We start from the raw sequence: 24,531 nt of genomic DNA, 5'->3' as shown, positions 1-24,531 counted from the left end.
AAGTTGCTGGTCTTTTAATTTCAAATACATTTCCAATATCCTGCATTTGTGCTCTCTTCTCATGACTGCTGGTTTTGATATCACTTGTGTGTGATATCCATCCTTTACTGGATGTTTGCCTTTACCAATAAGCTTTTCTAGTCATAATTTTGTTTCTAGTTGTGGCCTTGTCCACTTAAGAGTAGTTCCTTTAGCATTTGTTACAAAGGTGGTCTGGTGGTGCTGAATTCTTAGCTTTTGCTTGTCTGCAAAGCTTTTGATTTCTCTGTTAAATCTGAATGAAAGCCTTACTTGTAATTTTGGTGTTTTTGTAAGAGGTGAGCTCACATCCTTCTATTCCCCCATCATCCATAAATCCCAATGGTAGGGGGTTCAGAGAGCTTCCAGGGTGGTGAACATATCCACACTGGGAGGGTGATGCACCTGAAGTCCACGGGGCAGTGGTTATACTGAATTTTTATGAGTTGGCACTGAAACATTACAGTATTCTATTGTACCATTTTAAGCTTATAGAATGCAACGCTTGTTGTTATTTTTCTAGTGAACCAAATGCAACTATCCCATGGTTCTCAGTGGCTGTGGTAGTAGATTTAATATATTTGCAATACTGAAAAATAATCAGATCATAAATCCTATTGCTTTTTAATCAAACCCATGTAAAGGTTTCTAGTCCAAATTGCAAGGGCAAGTTCAGTTAAGCTGCATTTATTAACAGTCTATTTCTGTAAGCCTTGTGATATGGAAATTAATCTCATTTTAAAAGCAAGGGGGGAAATTACACATTCTGTTCAGGGCTCTCCATGGCCTCTCAGCTGTCTGGCCTCTTCTCGGGGCCCCATGAGCACTGTCCATGGAATACTCACCTGAGGCAGGTGCGAGTATCCTAAGAGACAGGACTCAGTTCAACCTTCCTAATCAGACCAGGTGGCAAAAATGTTCCAGTTACAGGAATCCTAAGCTGAGGACACCAGCCCCAAATCTGCTTTATTCTCATGCCTTTTATATTGGAGGAGCAGATGCTGCCTCCCTGGAGCCTGGAGCCAATCCACACGTTGTGAGCATCCATTATGTGAATGGACAGAGCTGTGGTCTGATGAGAGCCACAGACAGCACGAGGCTCAGGAGGCCGCCTCCGGACTGTTGCTTCTGATCAGACCCAGTTCAGGATGAACTGTCTACCGGAAAGGATTTTTTTGTAACCAGAGTAACAGCCATGTTTTGTGGGGTGGTTTAATTTTCCTTAGAGTAGTATCTAACTTAATTCACACACCTCCCTGTCAGGTAAATATTATTAGGCCCCTTAATAGATGAGAAAAATACTGCAGAGGTGAAATGACTTGTTCAGGGCCACATACCTTCAAACAGCCGAGACCGTACCCATGTTAAGGCCACGAGCCACAGAACAGCAGCGGGAAGCCACCCTCGCTCTCACCGGATGTGTTCACAAGAGACTGCAGGAAAAATAGTGTTTTTAGGCTGAAAGGGAGGAAAAAGTTTTCCTTGATCCTCTGATGATTCGTGGCTGGGCCTGAAAAGTAAACCGGTAAAGACAGACTCACAGAAGAGCATATATACTTTATTGAACATTTATGTGTACGTGGGCGCCTTCATGAGAAAATGAAGACCCAAAGAAGGGACTGGAACAGGAAGCCTTTGCACCTCTTAGACTAAGTGTGTGAGGAATTGACGAGAGAGAGCGCTTTGGACCTAGAGGTAGTGAATGGTGAAGAAGTCACTAGGAAGATAAGGGTTAGTGAACAAGGTTTGTCTGTACAGGTTTCTTGGCCCCCAGCTCCCCGGAAGTGATGCATCTTCTTTCCTCTAAAGAAAATCTCATGAGAGAATTTCATGACCTGTTTCAGCGGAAAAGGGTAGGGGGCAGAGTTAGTCAGAGTGACCTTCCTGCTTCTGTCATTTAAAAGATTTCCTGCAGTTTGACATTTAACAAGCCAAGTTACTGTATTGGGGGTAGCATGTCCTAAGGGCTTTCCCCAGGGCTTCAGTGGTAAGGAATTCACCTGCCAGTACAGGAGATACAGGTTCAATCCCTGGGTCGGGAAGATCCCCTGGAGAAGGAAATGGCAACCCACTCCAGTATTCTTGCTTAGAAAATCGCATGGACAAAGTAGCCTGGTGGGCTAGTCCATGGGGTCACAAAAAACAGTTGGACATGACTTAGCAACTAAACAACCAGTGTGTCCTAAACCCGCCAAGGCCACAGACCAGTAGCCAATATTATGCTCAACCTGGAAGGATGCACCTTCTGCCTGGTTCACAGACTTCTCTTTTCCAGGACCCTGGCGACCAGCAGCTGGACAGCAGTGACCCCCTGGGGGCACTATGAGGGCTGGACCTGCCCCATCCAGACATTACTGCTGCCACCTGGGTCCCCAGAGCCACCTCAGAAAGGCCATCAACTGTGAATCCTCAGCCCCAGTTGACTGTGGGAAATGTAAGCTCCTTTAACATTTCAAATTCTGGAGCACTCAAACAGTACCTCATCTGTTCAGTTGATCCAGGGGATATTCTGTTTCTGTGGGTGAGAGCCCATGTTAAGCCCACCCACCACCCAGGGGACTGCTCCCTCCCTGACCCTCTGCTATCTTCCCCAACCTTCAGTAGCACCTTTTACCTTTTGCCCAGCACTCTAGTGACCTTGTCTTATTTCCCTGTTAGACTGTAAGCTTCCGAAGGCAGAGACCTTCCTCATTCATCTTTGTATCCCGGCACCCAGCACAGTGTGTGCTCAATTATTGGTTACAGAACAGAAATAAAGTCAGTGGAACAAATCCAGTGTCTGGGGAAACAAATCGACCATTTGCCATCAGTTCAGTTCAGTTCAGTCGCTCAGTCGTGTCCGACTCTTTGCGACCCCGTGAATTGCAGCAAGCCAGGCCTCTCTGTCTATCACCAACTCCTGGAGTTCACTCAAACTCACATCCATCGAGTTGGTGATGCCATCCAGCCATCTCATCCTCTGTCGTCCCCTTCTCCTCCTGCCCCCAATCCCTCCCAGCAACAGAGTCTTTTCCAATGAGTCAGCTCTTCGTATGAGGTGGCCAAAGTACTGGAGTTTCAGCTTTAGCATCATTCCTTCCAAAGAACACCCAGGACCGATCTCCTTTAGAATGGACTGGTTGGATCTCCTTGCAATCCAAGGGACTCTCAAGAGTCTTCTCCAACACCACCGTTCAAAAGCATCAATTCTTCGGCGCTTAGCTTTCTTCACAGTCCAACTCTCACATCCATACATGACTACTGGAAAAACCATAGCCTTGACTAGACGGACCTTTGTTGGCAAAGTAATGTCTCTGCTTTTTAATATGCTATCTAGGTTGGTCATAACTTTTCTTCCAAGGAGTAAGCCTCTTTTAATTTCATGGCTGCAATCACCATCAGCTGTGATTTTGGAGCCCCCCAAAATAAAGTCTGACACTGTTTCCCCATCTATTTCCCATGAAGTGATGAGGTCAAACTCTGAAGGTAAAATCAACTCATTAGGGCTCATTAGGGCTGTTAGTTAGCCAACATCTGCATTATGAGTGCTTCTTTCTTAATTCTGTTTGGTTTGCTTGTTTGTGTGAAGAAGACATAATAACCACAAGGAGATACCACTTCACGCCCACGAGGATGGCCATCCTTAAAAGACAGACAATAACCAGTATCCACAGGGTGTGGAGAAACTGGATCCCTTCTACTTTGTTGGTGGGAATGTAAAATTGTGCCCCTACTGTGGAAAACAGTCCAGCAGTTCCTCGAAAAGTTAAACATAGAATTAACACGTGATCCAGAAATTCCACTCCTAGGTACAGACCCAAGAGATATGAACACATGTCCATACAACAACTTATAGAGGTAGCATTATTAGTATTATTCATAATAGCCAAAACATGGAAACAAACCAAATGTCTACTGACTTACGAATGAATAACCAAACTGCGTCTTGCCACACAATGAAATAGCATTCCACCCTAAAACAGAACTAAGTACTAATACATGCAACACCATGGATGAACCTTGAAAACATGATGCTCAGTGAAAGAAGTCAGACACGAAAGACCACATACCGCATGATTCCATTTATATGAAACGTCCAGAATCGGGCCAGTTCTTGTCCATGCAGGACTCTGTGCAAGGCTGGATTTCCACCAGACCCTCAAAAGGCCCAAAGTGGCCTCTCCCTCACGGTGACAACCAAGTGCCTCCAGCTCACCCACCACCCTTTTGCAAGCTACCCCGGGGGTAGCACTGGCCAGGCTCGGGAGCCCCCTCCGGGAAATGGAGATGGGAAAGGCTGGGATGAGCAGATCTCAGACCCCCCTCCATCACCCTCACAGCCCAAACAGCTTTGTTCCAAATCATCAGGGTTTTTGCTGAGCCAAGTCCAAAATTCAGAAGCCCCTGGAGTCTCAGAAGCTTCCTCACAACTCCAGGAAAGGGAATAAATGCCCATTTCAGGCAGAGGAACGATTTACCACCTCCTCTTGGACAATGTGCCATGACGGGGGTGCCGGCACTCCAGGAACTCGCTCCCCAAGGGGACCGTGAGACGGATTCACTAGTGAGTCCAACTCCACCATCAAGGGGACAGAAAGGCACATGATTAAGAGGAAAAACAGCAGGCACCTGCGAGAGGAGTGAAGGAGATGAAAGTCCTGGCACAATGAGAGGTCAAGGATATTAAGTTAAACACATTCAAACAGTTTTAAAAGGCTCTTCAAAATATAAGTATATCCAAAACCCAGCAGTGAACTGACTTCACAACATGCACTCCTAATTCAGTATTAGTATTTTCTTCCCTTAAAACACTGCTTCCAATTTTCCATTCTCCTGGTACTTTGCAGACAAACAGGTGGATCACTGTCTTCTCCTTGTTCTCAAGGAGGGAACTGTCTGTGAGAGACAGAAATTCTAGGTGGGTCACCTGCTGCCCATCTAAGGCCAGATTCACACCCATTTTCCTTCTGTGGCTTCACTACATGGTCTTCAAGCCCTGAGAACAGGCAAGTGTGCTTTCCTGAGGGTGGGGAGACCAGGGTAGTGAGGAAGGAACCATCAACCTTTTGCCCCTTTTCTCGGGGATATTCTTTTTTGGGTACATTAGAATGTGATATGACTTTTGCCACTAACTGAAGCACACAAAAGCAGATGACTGGAAGTAAACTGGACAATACAATTCAGACTTTTATTTGGCAGTAAGTTCGACGTCATGTAACATAAAATCAATATTTAGAATAAATAGCAAATTCACATTCAGGATAAATAGCAAGTCTACCTAATTTGCATTTACCATGCCTGAAATTAAACAGGCACCATCTGTCCTTCTACTAAATAATTAGAAAACAGTGTCCTAAGTCAGAGTTCAAGGCTGCAGTGTAGAAAAGTACAGAGCAGTGTTGTGGGTCAGTTCCAGAGAGCAGGCATGAGGTGGGGAGTCTCACACGGGAAGTTTACAGGGAACTGTCCTTGGGATGCACGCCTGGGAAAAGGGAAGGAGAGCAGGAAGGAGCTGATGGGCCTTCAGAGTTGCTCCAGGGAGGGAGTCTGATCACACCCTCATCCGAGGCAGGACTCTTCAACAGGGGAAAGCTCCCAGAGAGGAACCACAGCTGCAGACAGTGAGCCAGCAGCAACCAACCCCCACAGCAGTTGGGGGATAAAGTCCTTCAGGGTAGCCAAGCCAATCACAACGCTACCAGCACAATCACAGATGAGCACAATGAGAGGTATATTCAATGAGTGCCGAGCTGGCCACTCAGTCACAGAACTGGCAATCATGCCATGTGCTGGAAACACAGTATGTTACCACTGGCCACATAAGTGAATATGTCCAGAGAGAAGCTCGTAGGGGAAGATGCAAGCTTACCTACAGAACTTATTTATTTACACTGGCTGCACACAATTGTGTTCTGTGCTTGCTTACCACCTTGCACACACACTTTTAGCAAAGTCATCATCTCATCATGGCCACCCACACAATCTGTCGATGCAGGGGTTGGCAAACCACCACCCGAGGGCCAAATCCAGCCTGCAGCCTGTTTTCAGAGGGCAGGCTGCCCTGGACCATAGGCAGGCCCAGTCCTAGAGGAGGGGCTGCAGGAAACGGCCCACAAAGCTGGAAGTCTTTACTGTCTGGTCCTTGACAGGGAAAGTGTGCTGAATCTTACATTAGGGAAACTTCACTCCCCTTTTCTTCCTCAATCCACTAGGGTATTAAAGGTAAGCTAAGCTAAACTTAGGGGCTTCCCTGGTGGCTCAGATGGTAAAGCATCTGCCTGCAATGTGGGAGGACCCGGGTTCGATCCCTGGGTTGGGAAGATACCCTGGACAAGAAAATGGCAACCCACTCCAGTATTTTGCCTGGAAAATTCCCTGGAGAGAGGAACCTGGTGGGCTACAGTCCATGGGGTCGCAAAGAGTCAGACACGACTAAGCAACTTCAGTTTTTACTTAAGCCAGGCTTGGAGCCTAGCTCCCATATGCTAACGGAAAAAAGAAAGGAAATTAGTACAAAAGGAAATTAGTACTAAGCCAGCACATCACAGCTCCCGGGTAGCTGAATGGAGCAATCAAGGAACCCTCCCTGCCTCTGGCCAGACTGAGTCAGAGCACATTCCAGACCAGGGCCCCCAAGTGGGTCTTTGGCAACAGATGAGCATTTGACAGAGCAGATCCAATTCCAATGTTTAGCACACTCCACTGCTTTAGAGGCCTTTGGGGAGGAAAAGGGGCGGCAGAAACTATTTACTTCATCCAAAGCTAAATTAGCTAGCAGGAAAGAGGACTTTGTATTTCTCCTTGGCACTAATTAAGAGGACCAATGCCTTCAAAGCAACTAGGAATTTAGTCATAGATGGGCCTGAATCAGTAACAGGTGGTTTATGTTAGCTGGCATTAGTGGAGCTGAAGGGAATTTTTAAGAGAAAAAAAAAATTTTAAGGCTATGTTAGGAGGAAAGTGGGAGCTCTAAGCCAAACTCCTAAAATATATTAAAAGCCAGGTTTCATCTACTTAAAAAAAACGATTCTGGAAAAAACAGTTGTGCAGGTCCCTTCCTGGACAACTGGCTACAGCTATGGTGAGCCTTAGGGGCACAGACAGCCCCTGGACTATGAATTTTTGTTCACATCCTTCCTAGAAAATCAGTCTAACTAATGCTAAAAAGGGAAAATATTTTTCAATGTGCAAGATAATTTTATTCTGCTCACTTTCCAAACTGATCTTTTAAGTGGTAGAAAATAGACTCCCTTCCCTTGCACCCAAATGCGTTCATCAGCGGGCTCGCCAGAGGCTAAACCATGAGGAACAGAATGCTGTACAGGGTGCTGAATCCCAGATGAGTCACAACAGTGACAAATTAAAATGACGAGGCACAGACAAAGAGAAGCCCTCTGTCCTTCGTACAGAGACAGCAGTCCTGACCCTGATTGAGCTGGCCCCAGTGCGTGTTCGGTGGGTCCTCCGCAAACAGATCTCAGTACCACCATGTGCCATGGCCCACAGTTGTTGTTCATGTCTGACTCTTTGCAACCCCATGGACTGCAGCATGCCAGGCTTCCCTATTCTTCACTATATCCTGGAGTTTGCTCAACCTTAATTGGTGATAAGTCATTAAAATTCCTTATTCACACACCTAGAAAATGTATTTCTTGCCCCAGGCTTGGGTCTCCTAACCCAGACATACATGAAAGCAGTCAGAACAGCTATCCTGAGTTGTTTCTGAGTAACAACTTTCTTGAGTAACAAAACACCCTATCACTGGCACGTAGGAGATATCCAGTGAATACCTGATTAGAAAAAGTTTTAAAATACCTACTTCCTCACCAGCTTCTCCAAAGCAGAAACTATCAGCCCAAAGCACCAGCATATCCTCTGAGGACCCCAACAATAAGCAGTTCTGGACGCCACCTGCGCCCCTGAAATGCCAGTCTCCAATACACTCTGATGCTTAAAACCCCCAGGCACTAACAAACAGCCAACAAAGTGCCTCCTGCAGCCTGAAAAAGGAATGGACACCTGTGTTTATAATAAAGGGAAAAAAGAAGGCCAACTGGGCCTATTAGGTCTAGAGAGTCACCTTCACTATTTTAGTTAAATACAAGAAAAGATCCCAGGTACGCCTGGTGGCTCAGTCAGGAAAGAATCCACCTGCCGATGCAGGAGATGTGCGTTTGACACCTAGGTCAGGAAGATCCCCTGGAGAAGGAAATCACAACCCACTCCAGTATTCCTGGTTGGGAAAGCCCATGGACAGAGGAGCCTGGTGGGCTACAGTGCATGGGGTTGCCAAGAGTCGACTAAACAGCAACAGTCCCATTAAAACACACAGCGTTATACAACATGCTATAGAAGTCACCTAGTTTCTGCACTCGGGCAGGTAGCCTGTGGCAGGCCAAGCTCACATTTCCTCAACAGCTGGCTCCACACAAATCCATTAAAAACGCCAAATAAGCGAGCAGTCTCTCCTCAAGCCCCTTTCCTCCACCCCTGCATCCTTCAGGTTTAAGGATAGGTGCCACTTGCCTTATCCTCAGAAATGGGAACACTCACTCAGTGAGGCTATTTCCAACTCTGTTTCTCTCAACTTCAGTGTCCTTGATCTGCTCCCACCTTAAACACAGACACTAAAGAAATTCCCAAAACAGACCCATAAACATGGCAGGAAAGCAATCTAAAGGGAGAAGGTGGGAGACAGCTAAGCAGAGAGGGCCACCTCCCTCACTCTGGCTGGATTCAAGCCCCTTTCCTCAGCTGATGAATCAGAAGAGAAGGTAGCTGCTCACTGCCCTCCCATGAGGATGGTTTCTGGTAACACACAGTTTAACAAGATTGCAAAACACCTGGTGGCGGGGGTGGGGGGCAGGGGGTCACCGTACGGCATTGAATTATGAGGACATTTTCTTTTGTTTCATTTTTCATCCTCCAATGAGCAGGTTCAAGCAACACACGTGTGGTGGTAGTGTCAGGGGCTATAAAGTCCTGGGATACCCACCACAAACGCACTGGGTCCTCTCGCTCATTCGCATGTAGCAGCCTCATTCTACAGTCTGTTCTTCTGGCAGGACATTAAACCAGAAGCTTTTCTCTCCTTTTCCTCCTTTTCTGAGAGAAAAGAGTGAACCTGCCCACCACTTGGGGCACCATGGTCCTTCCCCTGCGTGGGGCAAGACACAGGAAATGGATACTGAGGACAATCCAGGCCAAGGACTTGCAACTTCTCCTGTTCTTTCTCACATAAGACCTCTAGGGAGGCTGAGTCTGCTGTCAAGGGAGGCACCAGTGTGCCAGAGCTCTAGTACCAGATGTCTCGGAACCAGCTGCCACCTGGGGTCCATCTCTGCCGCTGACACTGTGGTACGCTATCCAAGCGCCCACTAAAGCATCAGCAGTTGACCAGTGGATGCACGTCACCGGGTCCGGCACTGTGCGTGTTCAGCATTTTCCACGCACTTTCCACAGAAGAGTTAAGAGTTTCAAAACGTTACCTGCTGGAATACAGAGCAGACATCGAGAAGACTCCCCATCCCAGGAAGTCTGATGCTGGATACAGGACCCTGGGAAACAAGAAGGCTGATCACAGAGTGTCGACAGGAGGCCAGCCGCTGTCCCCTCCCCACGTGCATAGGAGGGTGGGCTCTGTGAGCTGTGAGCTCCCTTCTCCACGAGCTGGGGGGTATCCTCCGTAATGTACAAAACAGGTATCACTAAGACTATCTGTATCATTTCCAAAAGGGACGCTCACATCCCCGCAGAGTCTGCCCAGCGTGGGGCTATCACCGGTCCTGGCTTTTGGTGCCCAGGGGTGGTGGGGCCGCCAGCTACTTGGCCTGGGCCTCCTGCAGCAGCGGCAGCCGGGCGGCCGGGGGCTGGTCAGACCAGGCGGGCAGCTCGTGCTGCAGTGGGGTCCGCCGGGGGTAGAAGGTGTGGCTGACATCGTAGTTCAGCAGGCAGCTCAGGGACGCCATGTAGATGTCAGCGAACCGCGACAGGCGCCGCAGGAAGTATGTGGGGTTCTGGTCTGTGCGGAACAAGCTCCCGAACTGGGCATTGAAGAAACCTTTGGTCATTTCCCTGAAGAGGCGAGAGAAGAAAAAAAGCAACAGTGTGACTCCCCCAAGGTCTGCTTTTAGTTACTGACATCAGATGACACCAAGATCACTGTTTCACAGAGAAGGGATACATGTAGGACCTTCCCGGTGGTCCAGTGGTTAAGAATCCGCCTGCAGCTGCAGGGTATGTGGGTGTGATCCCTGGTCTGAGAAGATTCCACATGCCACTGGGCAACTAAGCCCATGTGCCACAACTACTGAGCCCATGCAATTCAACTCCTGAAGCCAGAGCACTCTAGAGCCTGTGCTCTGCAACAAGAGAAGCCGCTGCAATGAGAAGCCCACACACACCTAGAGAAAGCCCGCACATAGCAACAGAAACCCAGTGCAGCCAAAAAGATATTTTTAAAGATACATTATATGTTACACATATATATCTATATAACTGAATCACTTTACTGTACATCTGAAACTAACACACTTTTAATCAATTATACTCCAACATAAAATTAAAAGTTAAAAAAATAAGCTACAAAATCCATAAAAATTTTGAATCATTATGTTGTATACCTGAAACTAATATAATATTGTTCATCAACTATACATCAATAAAAAAAAATTTTTAACCACTGTTTCATATGCTTCAGTTCAGTTCAGTCGCTCAGTCGTGTCCAACTCTTGCAACCCCATGGACTGCAGCATGCCAGGCCTCCTTGTCCATCACCAACTCCCAGAGTCTACTCAACTCACATCAATTGAGTCGGTGATGCCATCCACCACCTTATGCTTGGTCGTCCCCTTCTCCTCCCACCTTCAATCTTTCCCAGCATCAGGGTCTTCTCAAATGAGTCAGTTCTTCACATCAGGTGGCCAAAGTATTGGAGTTTCAGCTTCAATATCAGTCCTTTCAATGGATATTCAGGACTGATTTACTTTAGGATGGACTGGTTGGATTTCCTTGCTGTCCAAGGGACTCTCAAGAGTCTTTTCCAACACCACAGTTCACAAGCATCAATCTTCAGTGCTCAGTTTTCTTTATAGTCCAACCCTGACATCTATCTATACACGACTACTGGAAAAACCATAGCTTTGACTAGACAGACCTCTGTTGGTGAAGTAATGTCTCTGCTTTTTAATATGCCGTCTAGGTTGGTCATAACTTTTCTTCCAAGGAATAAGTATCTTTTAATTTCATGGCTGCAGTGATTTTGGAGCCCCCAAAAATAAAGTCTGCCATTGTTTCCACTGTTTCCCCATCTATTTTCCATGAAGTGATGGGACCAGATGTCATGATCTTAGTTTTCTGAATATTGAGCTTTAAGCAAACTTTTTCACTCTCCTCTTTCACTTTCATCAAGAGGCTCTTTAGTTCTTAGCTTTCTGCCATAATGGTGGTTTCATCTGCATATCTGAGATTATTGATATTTCTCCTGGCAATCTTGATTCCAGCTTGTGCTTCATCCAGCCCAGCATTTCTCATGAATATAAGTTAAATAAGTTAATATATAAGTTAAATAAGCAGGGTGACAATATACAGCCTTGACATTCTCCTTTTCCTTTTTGGAACCTGTCTATTGTTTCATGTTCAGTTCTAACTATTGCTTCCTGACCTGTATATAGATTTCTCAAGAGGCAGATCAGGTGGTCCGGTATTCCCATCTCTTTCAGAATTTTCCACAGTTTGTGGTGATCCACACAGTCAAAGGTTTTGGCATAGTCAATAAACTTTCAATAAATAGATATTTTTCTGGAACTCACGTGCTTTTTTGATGATCCAATGGATGTTGGTAATTTGATCTCTGGTTCTCTTGCCTTTTCTAAAACCAGCCTGAACATCTGGAAGTTCACAGTTCACATATTGCTGAAGCCTGGCTTGGAGAATTTTGAGCATTACTTTACTAACATGTGAAATGAGTGCAATTGTGCAGTAGTTTGAGCATTCTTTGGCATTGCCTTTCTTTGGCATTGGAATGTAAACGAACCTTTTCCGGTCCTGTGGCCACTACTGAGTTTTCCAAATTTGCTGGCATATTGAGTGCTGCACTTTCACAGCATCATCTTTCAGGATTTGAAATAGCTCAACTGGAATTCCATCACCTCCACTAGCTTTGTTCATAGTGATGCTTTCTAAGGCCCACTTGACTTCACATTCCAGGATGTCTGGCTCTAGGTGACTAATTACATCATCATGATTATCTGGGTCATGAAGATCTTTTTTGTACAGTTCTTCTGTGTATTCTTGCCACCTCTTCTTAATATCTTCTGCTTCTATTAGGTCCATACCATTTCTGTCCTTTATCGAGCCCATCTTTGCATGAAATGTTCCCTTGGTATCTCTTTTCTTGAAGAGATCTCTAGTCTTTCCTATTCTGTTGTTTTCCTCTATTTCTTCGCATTGATCTCTGAGGAAGGCTTTCTTATCTCTTCTTGCTATTCTTTGGAACTCTGCATTCACATGCTTATACCTTTCCTTTTCTCCTTTGCTTTTCGCTTCTCTTTTGTCACAGCTATTTGTAAAGCCTCCCCAGCCATTTTGCTTTTTTGCATTTCTTTTCCATGGGGATGCTCTTGATCCCTGTCTCTTGTACAGTGTCACGAACCTCAGTCCATAGTTCATCAGGCACTCTATCTATCAGATCTAGGCCCTTAAATCTATTTCTCACTTCTACTATATAATCATAAGGGATTTGATTTAGGTCATACCTGAATGGTCTAGTGATTTTCCCTACTTTCTTTAGTTTAAGTCTGAATTTGGCAATAAGGAGTTCATGATCTGAGTCACAGTCAGCTTCCAGTCTTGTTTTTGCTGACTGTATGGAGCTTCTCCATCTTTGGCTGCGAAGAATATAATCAATCTGATTTCGGTGTTGACCATCTGGTGATGTCCACGTGTAGAGTCTTCTCTTGTGTTGTTGGAAGAGGGTGTTTGCTATGACCAGTGCGTTCTCTTGGCCAAACTCTATTAGCCTTTGCCCTGCTTCATTCTGTACTCCAACGCCAAATTTGCCTGTTACTCCAGATGTTTCTTGACTTCCTACTTCATATGCATAGGACTCAAATTAGCCTAGAGCAGCCCTGACTTCTCATTGGGAAAACAGTCTGTTCATCCATCAAAATGGTTCTGACCACATTCCCCACTTAGGCCAGTGGGCAGAACACGGCTGAAGGCTCCAGAGGCAAGGTGTGAGCCCCTAAACATGCACACCCCATTTCGCAAACAAAAACGGAAAGCGAAAGAGCCGCTTCTGAAGGTCCACAGAAATGGAGAATATTCTCAGAGTCTCCAAACTTCCCTCATCTACAGAACAGGACCAAGGTCCCCTTCTCGTGAGGTTATAGTGAGAACTATGTAAGGTAAGAGAAATAAGAGTGTATCAAACTCGAAAGCACTTTGAGAGATTAAGCATTATATTACAGCGATGTAAGCACACCTCTACCATCTAATACAGAGCTTCAAGCACCTCCCTGAAGCCTGCATCACAAGCATATATGCATCTTATGCCCATCACCCTCTCACCCAATATTTCATACCAGTAATCACATTATAATAACCAATACACTCCCAATAACCAACACATTGAGAGGGAGGAGGATCAATTCAGTACAGCCGTGGCTTCTGCAGCCCAGAGGAATGGACTCTGCCCGCTTTCCAGGCACACCAGTCCCACCAGACTGCCCACTGCTCAGAGGTCAGAACCAGGCAGTGAGCGCTACCTCCAAACCTGAGAGAGAGCTGTGCTGCCTGGGAAGGAGGCGTGGGGGGATCACAAGAGCAGAAATGGCCACATCAACACTGTCCACATACACAGCACCCTCTTCTACAGGGAAGCACAACTGTCCACAAGGCCTCTTGAGAATAATTGCCCCTTTAAAATCTTTACCGTCTAGCCTGAATTAAGTGCCAGATGCTCTGAGCCAAGCCATGGCTCAGATGGTAACGAACCTCCTTGCAATGCAGGAGATCCAGATTCAATCCCTGGGTCAGGAGGATCCCCTGGAGAAGGGAATGGCTACCCACTCCAGTGTTCTTGACTGGAGAATTCCAAGGACAGAGGAGCCTGACACACTACAGTCCAAAAGGTCGCAAAGAGTCGGACACGACTGAGCGACTAACACCTTCACTTTCACTTTTCATACACACACACACATATACTAGACTATTACTCAGCCATTAAAAAAAATGAAATAATGTCATCTGCAGCAACATGGGCAGACCTAGACATTATCATACTAAGTGAAGCAAGTTAGACAGAGAAAGACAAATACCACATATCACTTATATGTGGAATCTAAAAATATAATACAAATGAACTTATTTACAAAACAGAAACAGGTTCACAGACAGAGGAAACAAATTTATGGGTACCAAAGGGAAAAGAAGAGGGGAAGAGATAAATTAGGAGTGTGAGATGAACAGACACACGCTACTATATAAAATACATACACAAAAAGGATTTACTTACTATATAGAACATGGAACTATATTTGACATCATTATTTAACATATTCAATCTTTCCTATAATGGAGAAGAATCTGAAGCTGTATACTTGAAACTAACACAACACTGTAAATCAGCTATAGTTTAATAAAAAGAAAAAACAACTTATGCCCTTAGGACAAACACCCATCTGACAGCAGACGGACTTCCCTCATCAATAAGCATCCTGATCTGAGTGACTGCACATACCTAACACAGCAGTGTTACAAATAAGCACCAGCACTGTAGGAGCCCCAAGGATTCACTGCAGTTCAGAGCCACCTCCAACACTGTTGCACCGGCCACGCTGGGCTGCTGGCTGCCCAAACGGGGAAGTTAAGTGGGACAGAAGGAGGGATGGATGTGGGGAGGGATGGACAGACAACAAACTCCGGGGTGGGTGGAAGGTGGGAGGGAGCTCACTGCCGCCTCGAGGAAATGTCACTCATCACTAATGGCAGCTGGCTCGTTCTGGATCCTAGGGGTCACAGGCACCCCCGGCAGCTAAGTAAGGCTGTTTCGAGTCCCACCTCTGGCCGGCCTTGGGGAAAGTGTGTGGGCTGAGTGCATGGGGCCGTGGGGAAGGACCCACTCTGCTCACAACAGACCATTCTTACCTCATCCCCTTCCTCTCCTTCTTCCACTGCTGCAAAACCAGCTGTGACTCCGCATCTCTGTGAACCTGCAGGACACAAGCCAATAACTGAGAAGGTTCTGGGTACGAATAAACTCATTAGGTCATGAGAATTTTCTAACGGGTAGCTCTTCGGGGAGAAATTTTATTCAGATCTAAGAGATAGGCACTTGCATGAAATAATACATTTTCAGACTTTCCAGCTGCTGCCCTTCTTCACCAAATGTAGACATAATACAATGACGCAATACAGGGATGCAAGGTCCCTGTTAAACTAGAGATATTAAAGTATTATAAAGGCTTTGTATGAGCATAATACATATACGTCCACATAAAATGTATGTATTATACATGTGTAGTGTATCCGTTACACATGTGTTACACATATAAATATACACCTAATACACACTACCGAATAGACCCATTTATATATATCATAAATATATGTACTATACATACACACACATAAATAGCAGTGAGTGGAAACAGCAGATTTAACAGGGCATCCACAAATTTCAAGCATGTAGAAACATGTGCATTTGGAAATTAACATGAAGCTTTTTCTTTAAGTTGTTCAAGGGTAACAGAATTATAATTGGCTTAATCTTTTTCCTCAATATCACTTTATTAATACCTTTTAAAGTGTTTAAGAGAAAAAAAAAACTGTTTTTGTAAAAGGCAAGAAGGCAGAACACCTCAACCAGATGGAAACTGGAGATTTCTCCAGGTGGACTGAAATGTGAGCAAAAGGCAAAATGAAAATGACAGCTGTATGCACCCTAACACATGGAATCTCACAAGTCTCTCTCCAAACCTCCTAGGGTTAAACTGAACACACGAACCAGAGCCAGAGGTGCATGTGACCGCAGGGGCCAGGCAGGGTTCCCGCAGTCCACAGTCACAGGGGCAGCCTCAGGACCCGGAGGAAAATGCCACACGAGCAAACCATCTGCTTTTGACATGGGAGCCAAGGCCCTTCTATTTATCACGTATGCCCAGATCAAGAGCTTGACCAAGTCACCCGCTACGGGCTGCTGCCACTCAAAACAAACCCTGAGTTTGTAATCTCGATTTCCTGCCTGCCACTGTTGTCTACATCAGCAAGCAGCAGCCACCTCTGAATGGCGACTGAATGTGTGTTACTGGAGCACCAGAAGACTGGTCCTTTCTGGGGGTGGCGAAGCCGGTCCTGTGAGTTTGGTTTCAATGAGCTCTCATATTTTAAGTCAACAAATCACTCAGCATAGAATTGAGGCACTACAAAATGTAAAACTAGATCAAAACTCTGTAGGGTGCCACAGAGAATCTGTTTATATATATGTGAAAGTGAAGTCACTCAGTCATGTCTGACTCTTTGCGACCCTTGGACTGTAGCCCACCAAGCTCCTCCGTCCATGCGATTCTCCAGGCAAGAACACTGGAGTGGGCTGCCATTTCCTTCATACATGTATACATATATGCATACATATATACACACAGGTACATATTCAGCACTTCTGTATGGCGAGCGCTGTGCTGGATACTGAAGATATAAGAGAATGAGATGGAGACCCTGGCAGAGGGCACACCTAGGTAAGCAGACCAGGGCAAAACAGTGTGACCCTGCACAGAACGGGACATCAGTCTTCCCCCCACCTCTGCCCTCTTCTCGGCCCACGAACAGGGGCCCTGTGTCCAGTGTGAAGAAGCAGCTTCTCCCTGTGCTTGTAGGACAGGAGAATTCTCTGACTAGCGACCAGAAGCAAGATACCCAAAGTGCATCTAGTGCTTTCTCCTTTGGGAACCTAGCGGCCATAGGCCCCGTGACTGTGCCTCTCCACTCTCCCCCCAGCAGGGGCCCCTACCCAAGGGCGGGCTACACAGACATGAAGAGACAGTTCGGGTCTCCAAGTCCACGGCACCTTCTCCAGACCAGCTTCTCCAGAACAGGGTGGGGCCAGGGATGTGGGATCATCTCCAGCAAAGCCCAAGACTGCTGAAGGGACAAGCGAAGGAGGAAGGCCCCAGAGAGCTGAGCCAGGGAGCACCCCCCCGGAGCAGGGGGCACCTGAGCTCTGGGTGTGTGCACCGCAACCCAGCCTCCCCTCACACTCCCCCATCCAAGGCCCACCCACGCCCACCCGGGGCTCCCTCCCACCTGCCCTTTCTTCATCGTTTATCATCTCTCCCATGTGACCAACCTCCTCCCCTGGAGTCTACCCATCAGCATTTAAACATGCTGAAGGCTCTCCCATTAGAAGAAAAAGCAGTTTCTCCTTGAGCCACCCCTTTCTCCAGCTCGGATCCTCCTACAAGGCCAAACTTTGTAAGACAGCAATCTTAGGAGTCTGATATCTACTTTAAAATACTTCAAAGACTGGGTATTACTTAGCTATAATTAACCTTTAAGTGATACCATGCACTCAAGGGTGGGGAGCTAGCACGGGAAAAGACTAACCAGAAGCCCACACCAGAAGCTGATCCTACAGACACCTCAGCCACCTTCAGCCCCTCTCGTTGATTAGCTCACTCAGCCATTTATGGCTACAATCGATGAAAATATACTGTACGGGCTAGCCCACTCCTGCATGGGCAGAATTATTGCCATCTAGCCAGAAGTCTGATAACCTGTACCAGCGGAGACCAAATCCAGCCCACTGCCCACCTTTCTATTACCCCGATGAGCTCAAGAATGGATTTTCCTTTTGAAGTTGTTGAAAAAAATTCAAAAGAAAAATATCTTCGTGATGCATAAAAATGATATGAACTTAAAATTTCAGTGTTCACCAATAAAATGACAGGGATACAGCTACAACTGGTTGCTCACATATTTTCCAAGGCTGCTTTCATGCTACCAGCATGGAGTTGAGACCGTACGACCTGCACAACCCACACAATGGCTAGCTGGCTTGTTGCAGAAGTCTGTCCAACCTGGGCTAAATGTGGCTCTAACATGGTTACCCGGAAGACTTGATACCACCACACCATCCACCAGCATGACCACCGTGAACAGTCCCACTCAGGAGGGCACTTCAAGGCTAATGAGCAAAAATTCTTCTTTATAGCTACTTCCTTAAATCCAAAAATTAAATACTTGCAGTTAATTCATCAGACCTAGCTCCAGGTAACACTCTTGCCTACCAAAAGGAAAAAGGAAAAAAAAATCACACCCAACTTCAAGGACCAATTTCTCTTCTCAGAAAATAGTGTCCAGAAACTGTGCTATGTGCACATTATCAGAAAAAGAGGAGCTACAGAAACATCTGACACAGGTCACTGGAATAATGTCTAGTTTTCCAGGTGAACACAGGGATCGGGGGAGAGGAGAAAGGGAGCAGGAAGCACAGTGAGAAATGCTGCTCATTTGGGTAATTTTTTAATCATCAATCAACCTTCCTCTATGTCCTAGAGAATCCACCCAGATAGAAAGCTGGAAAAGGAAACCAAAGCTAAACCATCTACCTGCAGGCTGCATCTGTGTATCTGACCAGCTGCCCGCATCACAGAGAGACCGCACCTAAGGCGAGGGCTCTGGCTATACACGGAAGCTCTAAACCGCCCAGTAAAACAGCACTTCAGTGCAGTGCCCCAAAGCAGGGACTCAGGCACCACACAGCCCAGGTTCAAGTCCTTGCTCTGTTGTTTTATGACCTTGGACATGTTACCTAACCTCTCAGACACCCAGTTTCCTCATTCTAAAGTGGAAAATTGTACACAGGACAGCTGGGACGAGTGAGGAGTAATGTTGCAGAGCAAGCGCTCAGCACAATGCCCAGCATCTAGAGAGTAACTATTATTACGTGTGACCTATGCACAGACTTGAAGCTGCATTAACCCAGAATCCATGCCTTTTATTTTTAGACAATCACCTCACAGACAAGCACAGGAAGGGAAACAGAACCAGTCCTCATCAGAGGCGAGCCAAAGAACAACACAGCCAAGATGAGCTGGAAGCAAGGTCCGGGGGACGTGCAGGGCCCCATGCCCTGGAAGGTGTGCGCCCTGGAGTGAGAGCCTGGCGCTCCCTGGATCCCTGCCTGAGCTCGCTGCCAGCTGGGCCAGGCAAGGCGGTTCCCTGCCTGTTTCCAAAGCAGGCTGGCAGGCTGTGGGCACCAGGCCATGGCCAGAGGCTGCAGGTGTGTTAGCCAAGAGAGCAGGCATCCACACCCCTTATCCTAAGAGTCAGCACTCACGCTGAGACGCTGATGGCCAGGCCAGCTGAACCAGGTGAGAAAGCAAGGTGTCTCATGAGACTTGGCGGCGGGGAGGGGTGGAGGGGGGGCGGGAGTCACAGCTACAACAGAGGGCATATTCCATGGGCCAGGAAATTACCAAAATGACTATCTGCCTAAAACTGGCTATGTAACTCACAGAAAGAAAAAAAACCACCACTGAACTCCAGTGAGCCAGCAAACTGATTCAAAGCAGATGGAAGCTGCAGGCAGAGATCTCGATTTTTGCTCTCAGACTCTTCCCAGCAAGCCATGGTGTTGGGCTGAAGTGTTCATTCCCTTTCACAGATGGAGAAACTGAGGCCCAGAAAGGAGAAGTCCCACAGCAGGCTAAAGGCAGCAGCAGGACTGGACCCAAACACTAGGCAGAGGTTCTCGAATCCCACTACCCAGAGAATCTCTCTCAGTGGGGCTTAGGTGGAGAAGTAAGGACTCTGGAATTTCCCATATGGGCCCCACAAAACTCTTTCTCCAAATGGCTTTGGCAGTCATTTTTAAAATTCTCTTTAGGGAAAATGGCAAGATTCTTTCAGAGGCAAAATCACCCCAGTGGTTATTCTGCAGGATGACTTCTGCCTCATACTTTAGGACCACAATTGAACAGAAAAATATCTGAAATAACTCTGATCAGTGGATTAACCTCAGGCTTAAAGAAAAAGTAGGGGAGGATTTCCCTGGTGGCCCAGTGGTTAAGAATCCACCTGCCACTGCAGGGGACACAGGTTCAATCCCTGGTGCAGGACAATCCCACGTGCTGAGGAGGAACTAGGCCCGTGTGCCACAACTATACTGAGCCTGTGCATTCTAGAGCCTGTGCTCCACAACCAGAAAAGCCACCGCAATGAGAAGCCTGTGCACCACAGCTAGAGTAGCTCCTCCTTGCCACAACTAGAGAAATTCCGCACACAGCAATGAAGACCTAGCAGAGCCAAAACCAAATAAATAATTCTTTAAAAAAAAAGAAAAAGTAGGAGAGAAAAAGAATTCCAAACCTGCATCTGCTCCAATAACCCAGTCAGGGTCTGTAGCCAGGTCATAGTTTGAATGTACTGCTCCGTGTTCATGATTTTGAGCTCGGATCTTAATTCTGGGATAATTGCACCCGTTCGCCAGCCATGCTTCAGGGTCAAGTCCTGATTGCAAAGATCACAAAAAGTCAACATTCCCCACAACAGAATTGAAACCATTTTATTACCTTTCCCAGACACAACAGGCATTCATTGCATTAATTTTAATTGTAATGGTTGGTCATTAACCAAGCCAAACTCAATGAATTATACTTAATTAAAGCCAATTTAGCCCCAGGCTTTGGCAATTTCCCTCCCCCCCCAAAGAAAGTTTCTGTTCCAGAAATAATTGCTTGAGTCACAGCCCCCACAGAAACACAGGATCGCCAATCGTTAACCACAGTCTCTAAAACAACAATTAGGTCAGGGGCAGAAGGAGGGTCAATTGAAATGCTACTGAAGGTTTTTATTCAATCCACCCACAGAACGCTGGGGGACACCCATGGCACCCAAGCCTCCTGGGTTATGGGGAATTTCAGACTTGGAATGATCACTCAGTACCAACCAACATACATGATCGTATCTTCATTCCAAATATTGTACTCCTATTATACAATAAGCCAGAATATCTGATATAAGTTATGTCCTGGCAAATCTAAGATATACAATCACCATGCTGAATGGCTGTTCATTTTCTTATTTGACAAACATTTATTAAATACTACTGTTTGCCAGGCCCTGTGCTAGAAACTGAGAATAAAATAGTGAACAAAAATAACAAACCTCTGCTCTCATGGGAAACAGGGACCAAAAAAATAAACAAATACACAATGGCATGTGGTAAGAAACACAATGGACAAAAATGAAGGAAAATAAGGAGTTGCCATTTTATATGGAGTAAGAAGGCCAGGCTAACAAAGGGACATTCAAGCAGAGGTCTGACGGGAAGGACAGTAAAATACGTAAATGTGTGGGAGGAGAAAAATTCTGGCTGGGAAAAGGGCAAGTGCAAAGACCCCAGGGCAGGAACATTCTGGGAGCAGGGTGTGCTAAGAAACAGCAAGGCAAGGAACCTAGGGCAGAGGAGAGAGAGGGCAGAGGCAGGAGGTGCCTTCAGAGAGGGAGGAGAGGTTGGGGAAACAGAGCTCAAGCACAGCAATTGCAGGAAGCCAGGCTTTTACTCTAAGGGAGAAAGGGATACTTCTAAGGAGAGCGCTTTTAAGGACAGAAGTGGTATATAGTTTACTATTTTGAAAATTCACTCTGGTTACTCCCCTAAAGCTAGAATCCCTGCTCTACAAGTCCTAAGGATGCCTATCTTCTTCCATGGTTGAATTTCTTTAAATCTTTCAATAATTCTCTTTCTCCTAAAATATATGAAACCCTACATACAGCACAGTTTTCTAAATATTCCCAATGGTGGCAAACTTTTCAAGATGGATCTTATTTCTGACAATAGGTAAAAAGTCAACTGGAAGACTCCTAAGACTAAAAGTACATGACAATGAATTAATGATAATGAAATTAATTTTCTCCAGTGCCTCAAGCTGGCTCTCAAATATATCCCAAAGGGCGCATCTAAATTTATTTTGAGAAACTGCAGCAACATTGAAAGCATCTACTTTCTCAAGGGATTCCTTTGAAGGGTAATATTCATTGCCTACATAATCTCTGACACATTAATCAATTCTGGTCTGATCACTTTAAAATTGCGGTTTTCTAACTCCAGGATGGATTCAAATATATGCTGTCTACAAGACAATTTATTTTAGAGCTAAGAACACACAGAGTTGAAAGTGAAAAGACTAAAAAAGACACTCCATGCAAATAGTAACCAAAACAAAAGTGGCTATCCTAATATCAGGCAAAATAGACTTTGGGTCAAAAATAGTTACAAGACACAAAGAATGACATTACATCATGATAAGAGTCAACTCACCAAAAATATATAACAATTAAAAGCACATATGAACCAAACATCAGAGGTCCAAAATATATGACGCAAACATTAACAGAGCTGAAGGGAACAAGAGACAGCCTTACAATAACAATAGGAAACATCAATAGCCCACTTTCTATAATGGATGAAATAAGCAGACAGCTCAAACAAGAAATACAGGGCCTGAACACCACCACAGATCAATCAGAACACTCCACCCAACAAAAGTAGAATACAATAGTTTTCTCAAATGCACATGGAGCATTCTCCAGCAGCAGCTGTATTTTAGGTCACAAAACAAGTCTTGATTAGTTTTAGAAGACTGAAATCATACAAAGTATCTTTTCTTATCACTAAGAATGAAACTAGACATCAATAGCAAAAGGAGAAACTGAAAAATTCAGAAATATGTGGAAATTAAAAGACACACTCTTCAACAACCAATGGGTCAAAGAAGAAATCACACGGAAAATTAGAAAAATACCTTGGGACAAGTTAAAATGCAAACACAACATACCCAAGTTTATGGGATACAAAAAAAGCAAGACTAAAATGAAAATTAACACCTCTAGCCATTTAGATTGAAAAAGAAAGATCTCAAAACAACAACTTAACTTTATACCTAAAAGAACTAGAAAAAGAACAAACTAAACTGAAAGCTAGCCGCACAAAAAGAAATGGTAAAGATCGGAGCAGAAATAAATAAAATAGAGAATATAAAAACAACAGAGAAAAATCAATAAAACTAAGAATTGGTTCTTCAAAAAAAAATCAACAAAATTGACAAACCATTAAGTCTGATAAGAAAACAAGAAGACTTAAATTACTAAAATCAGAAATGTAAGTGGTGACATTACCACCAATTCTACAGATTAAAAAAAAGATTATAAAAGAGTACTATAAACTACTATATGCCAACAACTTGGATAATCTAGATGAAATGGACAAATTCCTAGAAACGCACAACCTACCAAGACTGAATCATGAAGAACTGGTAAACCTGAACAGCCCTCTTACTAGGAAGAAGACTGAATCAGGAATCAAAAACCTTCCAGCAATGAAAAGTCCAGAACCGGATGGCTTCACTATTCAACATAAAAGAATGAACACCAATCCTTCTCAGACTCTCCCAAAAACTGAGGAAGACGAAACACTTCCTAACTCATTCCATGAGGCCAGTGACACCGTGACATCAAATTTTAGTGGGGAAAGCTGAGCACAATAATGATGGCGGGGCCCCAACCCCAGAGCTTCTTTATAACTCGGTAGGTCTGGGGTGAGGCCAAGAATTTGCACTTCGAACAAGTTCCCGGGTGATGCCAATGTCACAGGGATAACACTAGACAAACAACTGCAATGTGAAGCTTCGCATAGCACTAAGACCTGTCTCTGTGTGGGGGGACCTCATGGGGCCAGGTACCCACATACCTCCAGGGTAGCACAGTTACCTCCTCGAGGCCCACAGACCACACAGCAAGAGGTATGTCTTGTGATGCCAAGGCACTCGGTCGGACATCCTGGGAGTGCCAGCATCCTGACAGGAGCACTTTAGGTTTCTACTTTACTAAGCACTTTTGTATACATTCACGTATTTCACTCTTCATATAAATGAATTTTATTTATATATACATACATATACATAAATTCATTCCACAAGGAACCAAGGGTGGTGATAAGTGTGACTCATTCATTCCTGTGCCAATTATAAATTAAGTCATAATTCAAGTCCTGAGACACTCCAGTCATTCCAAAGAGCATGAAAGCCTCATTTTCACCTAATAGCCATTTCCTAGAAATAGCTATTGTACTTTTTACATTGTGTACTCTTTCAAAATGACTATCAGGCAAAAGAAACCCAGACAGACGTTTACAAGCTTTTACAGACCATTTGTATGTTTCTGATGCTTAATAAAGAAAGGAAAAGGAAAAAACACTGTGATTTATTTCCTACCTTTTTAACGGAAGATTTTTTTTCTGAGTAAAGATTTTTTTCTGAGAAAATTGTTAATTTCCATCATTTTCCCAAAATTCTTCTTTTTCATGACTCTGATCCATTTGGTTTGGTAAAATATGAGACATTAAAAAAAAAAGGCAGCAAGAAATATGGCCCAGTTCTCATTTTTATGAAAGTATGAAAATAGTCTTAAATAAGAGATAAACTCCTCAATAAGTGGGCCTAAGACTGTACCCAACAAAGAAATAGGAAATAAGTT

General features: G+C 45.0%; 2 protein-coding genes and 1 long non-coding RNA gene across 3 annotated transcripts in view; 1 reads left to right on the top strand and 2 right to left on the bottom strand.

The window, feature by feature from the left end:
• Positions 1 to 2,789, top strand: part of STAB2 (stabilin 2) — a 167,785-nt gene extending 164,996 nt beyond the window's left edge. Inside the window, exon 69 of the mRNA XM_040234847.1 lies at positions 2,294 to 2,789. Within this exon, the coding sequence (XP_040090781.1) occupies positions 2,294 to 2,344 (51 nt within the window). The 3' untranslated portion in view covers positions 2,345 to 2,789. The remainder of the gene's footprint in view (positions 1 to 2,293) is intronic.
• Positions 1,556 to 2,072, bottom strand: LOC120858655. Its single transcript, XR_005719924.1, has 2 exons — positions 1,708 to 2,072; positions 1,556 to 1,659 (listed from the first exon to the last, which is right to left on the bottom strand). It is a non-coding gene; the product is annotated as an uncharacterized LOC120858655 (long non-coding RNA).
• Positions 2,790 to 5,159: 2,370 nt separating the features above from the next.
• NT5DC3 (5'-nucleotidase domain containing 3) overlaps positions 5,160 to 24,531 on the bottom strand; it is a 66,426-nt gene continuing 47,054 nt past the window's right edge. The window contains exons 12-14 of the mRNA XM_040234846.1: positions 20,365 to 20,505; positions 15,145 to 15,209; positions 5,160 to 10,071 (exon numbers count right to left, since the gene is read on the bottom strand). Coding sequence (XP_040090780.1) covers positions 9,819 to 10,071; positions 15,145 to 15,209; positions 20,365 to 20,505 — 459 coding nt within the window. The 3' untranslated portion in view covers positions 5,160 to 9,818. The remainder of the gene's footprint in view (positions 10,072 to 15,144; positions 15,210 to 20,364; positions 20,506 to 24,531) is intronic.

This window comes from Oryx dammah, unplaced genomic scaffold (assembly GCF_014754425.2).
Source record: "Oryx dammah isolate SB20612 unplaced genomic scaffold, SCBI_Odam_1.1 HiC_scaffold_29, whole genome shotgun sequence".
NCBI lineage: Eukaryota > Metazoa > Chordata > Mammalia > Artiodactyla > Bovidae > Oryx > Oryx dammah.
The sequence above is the reverse complement of the archived record's forward strand: the minus strand, read 5'-3'. Positions and strand labels throughout refer to the sequence as shown.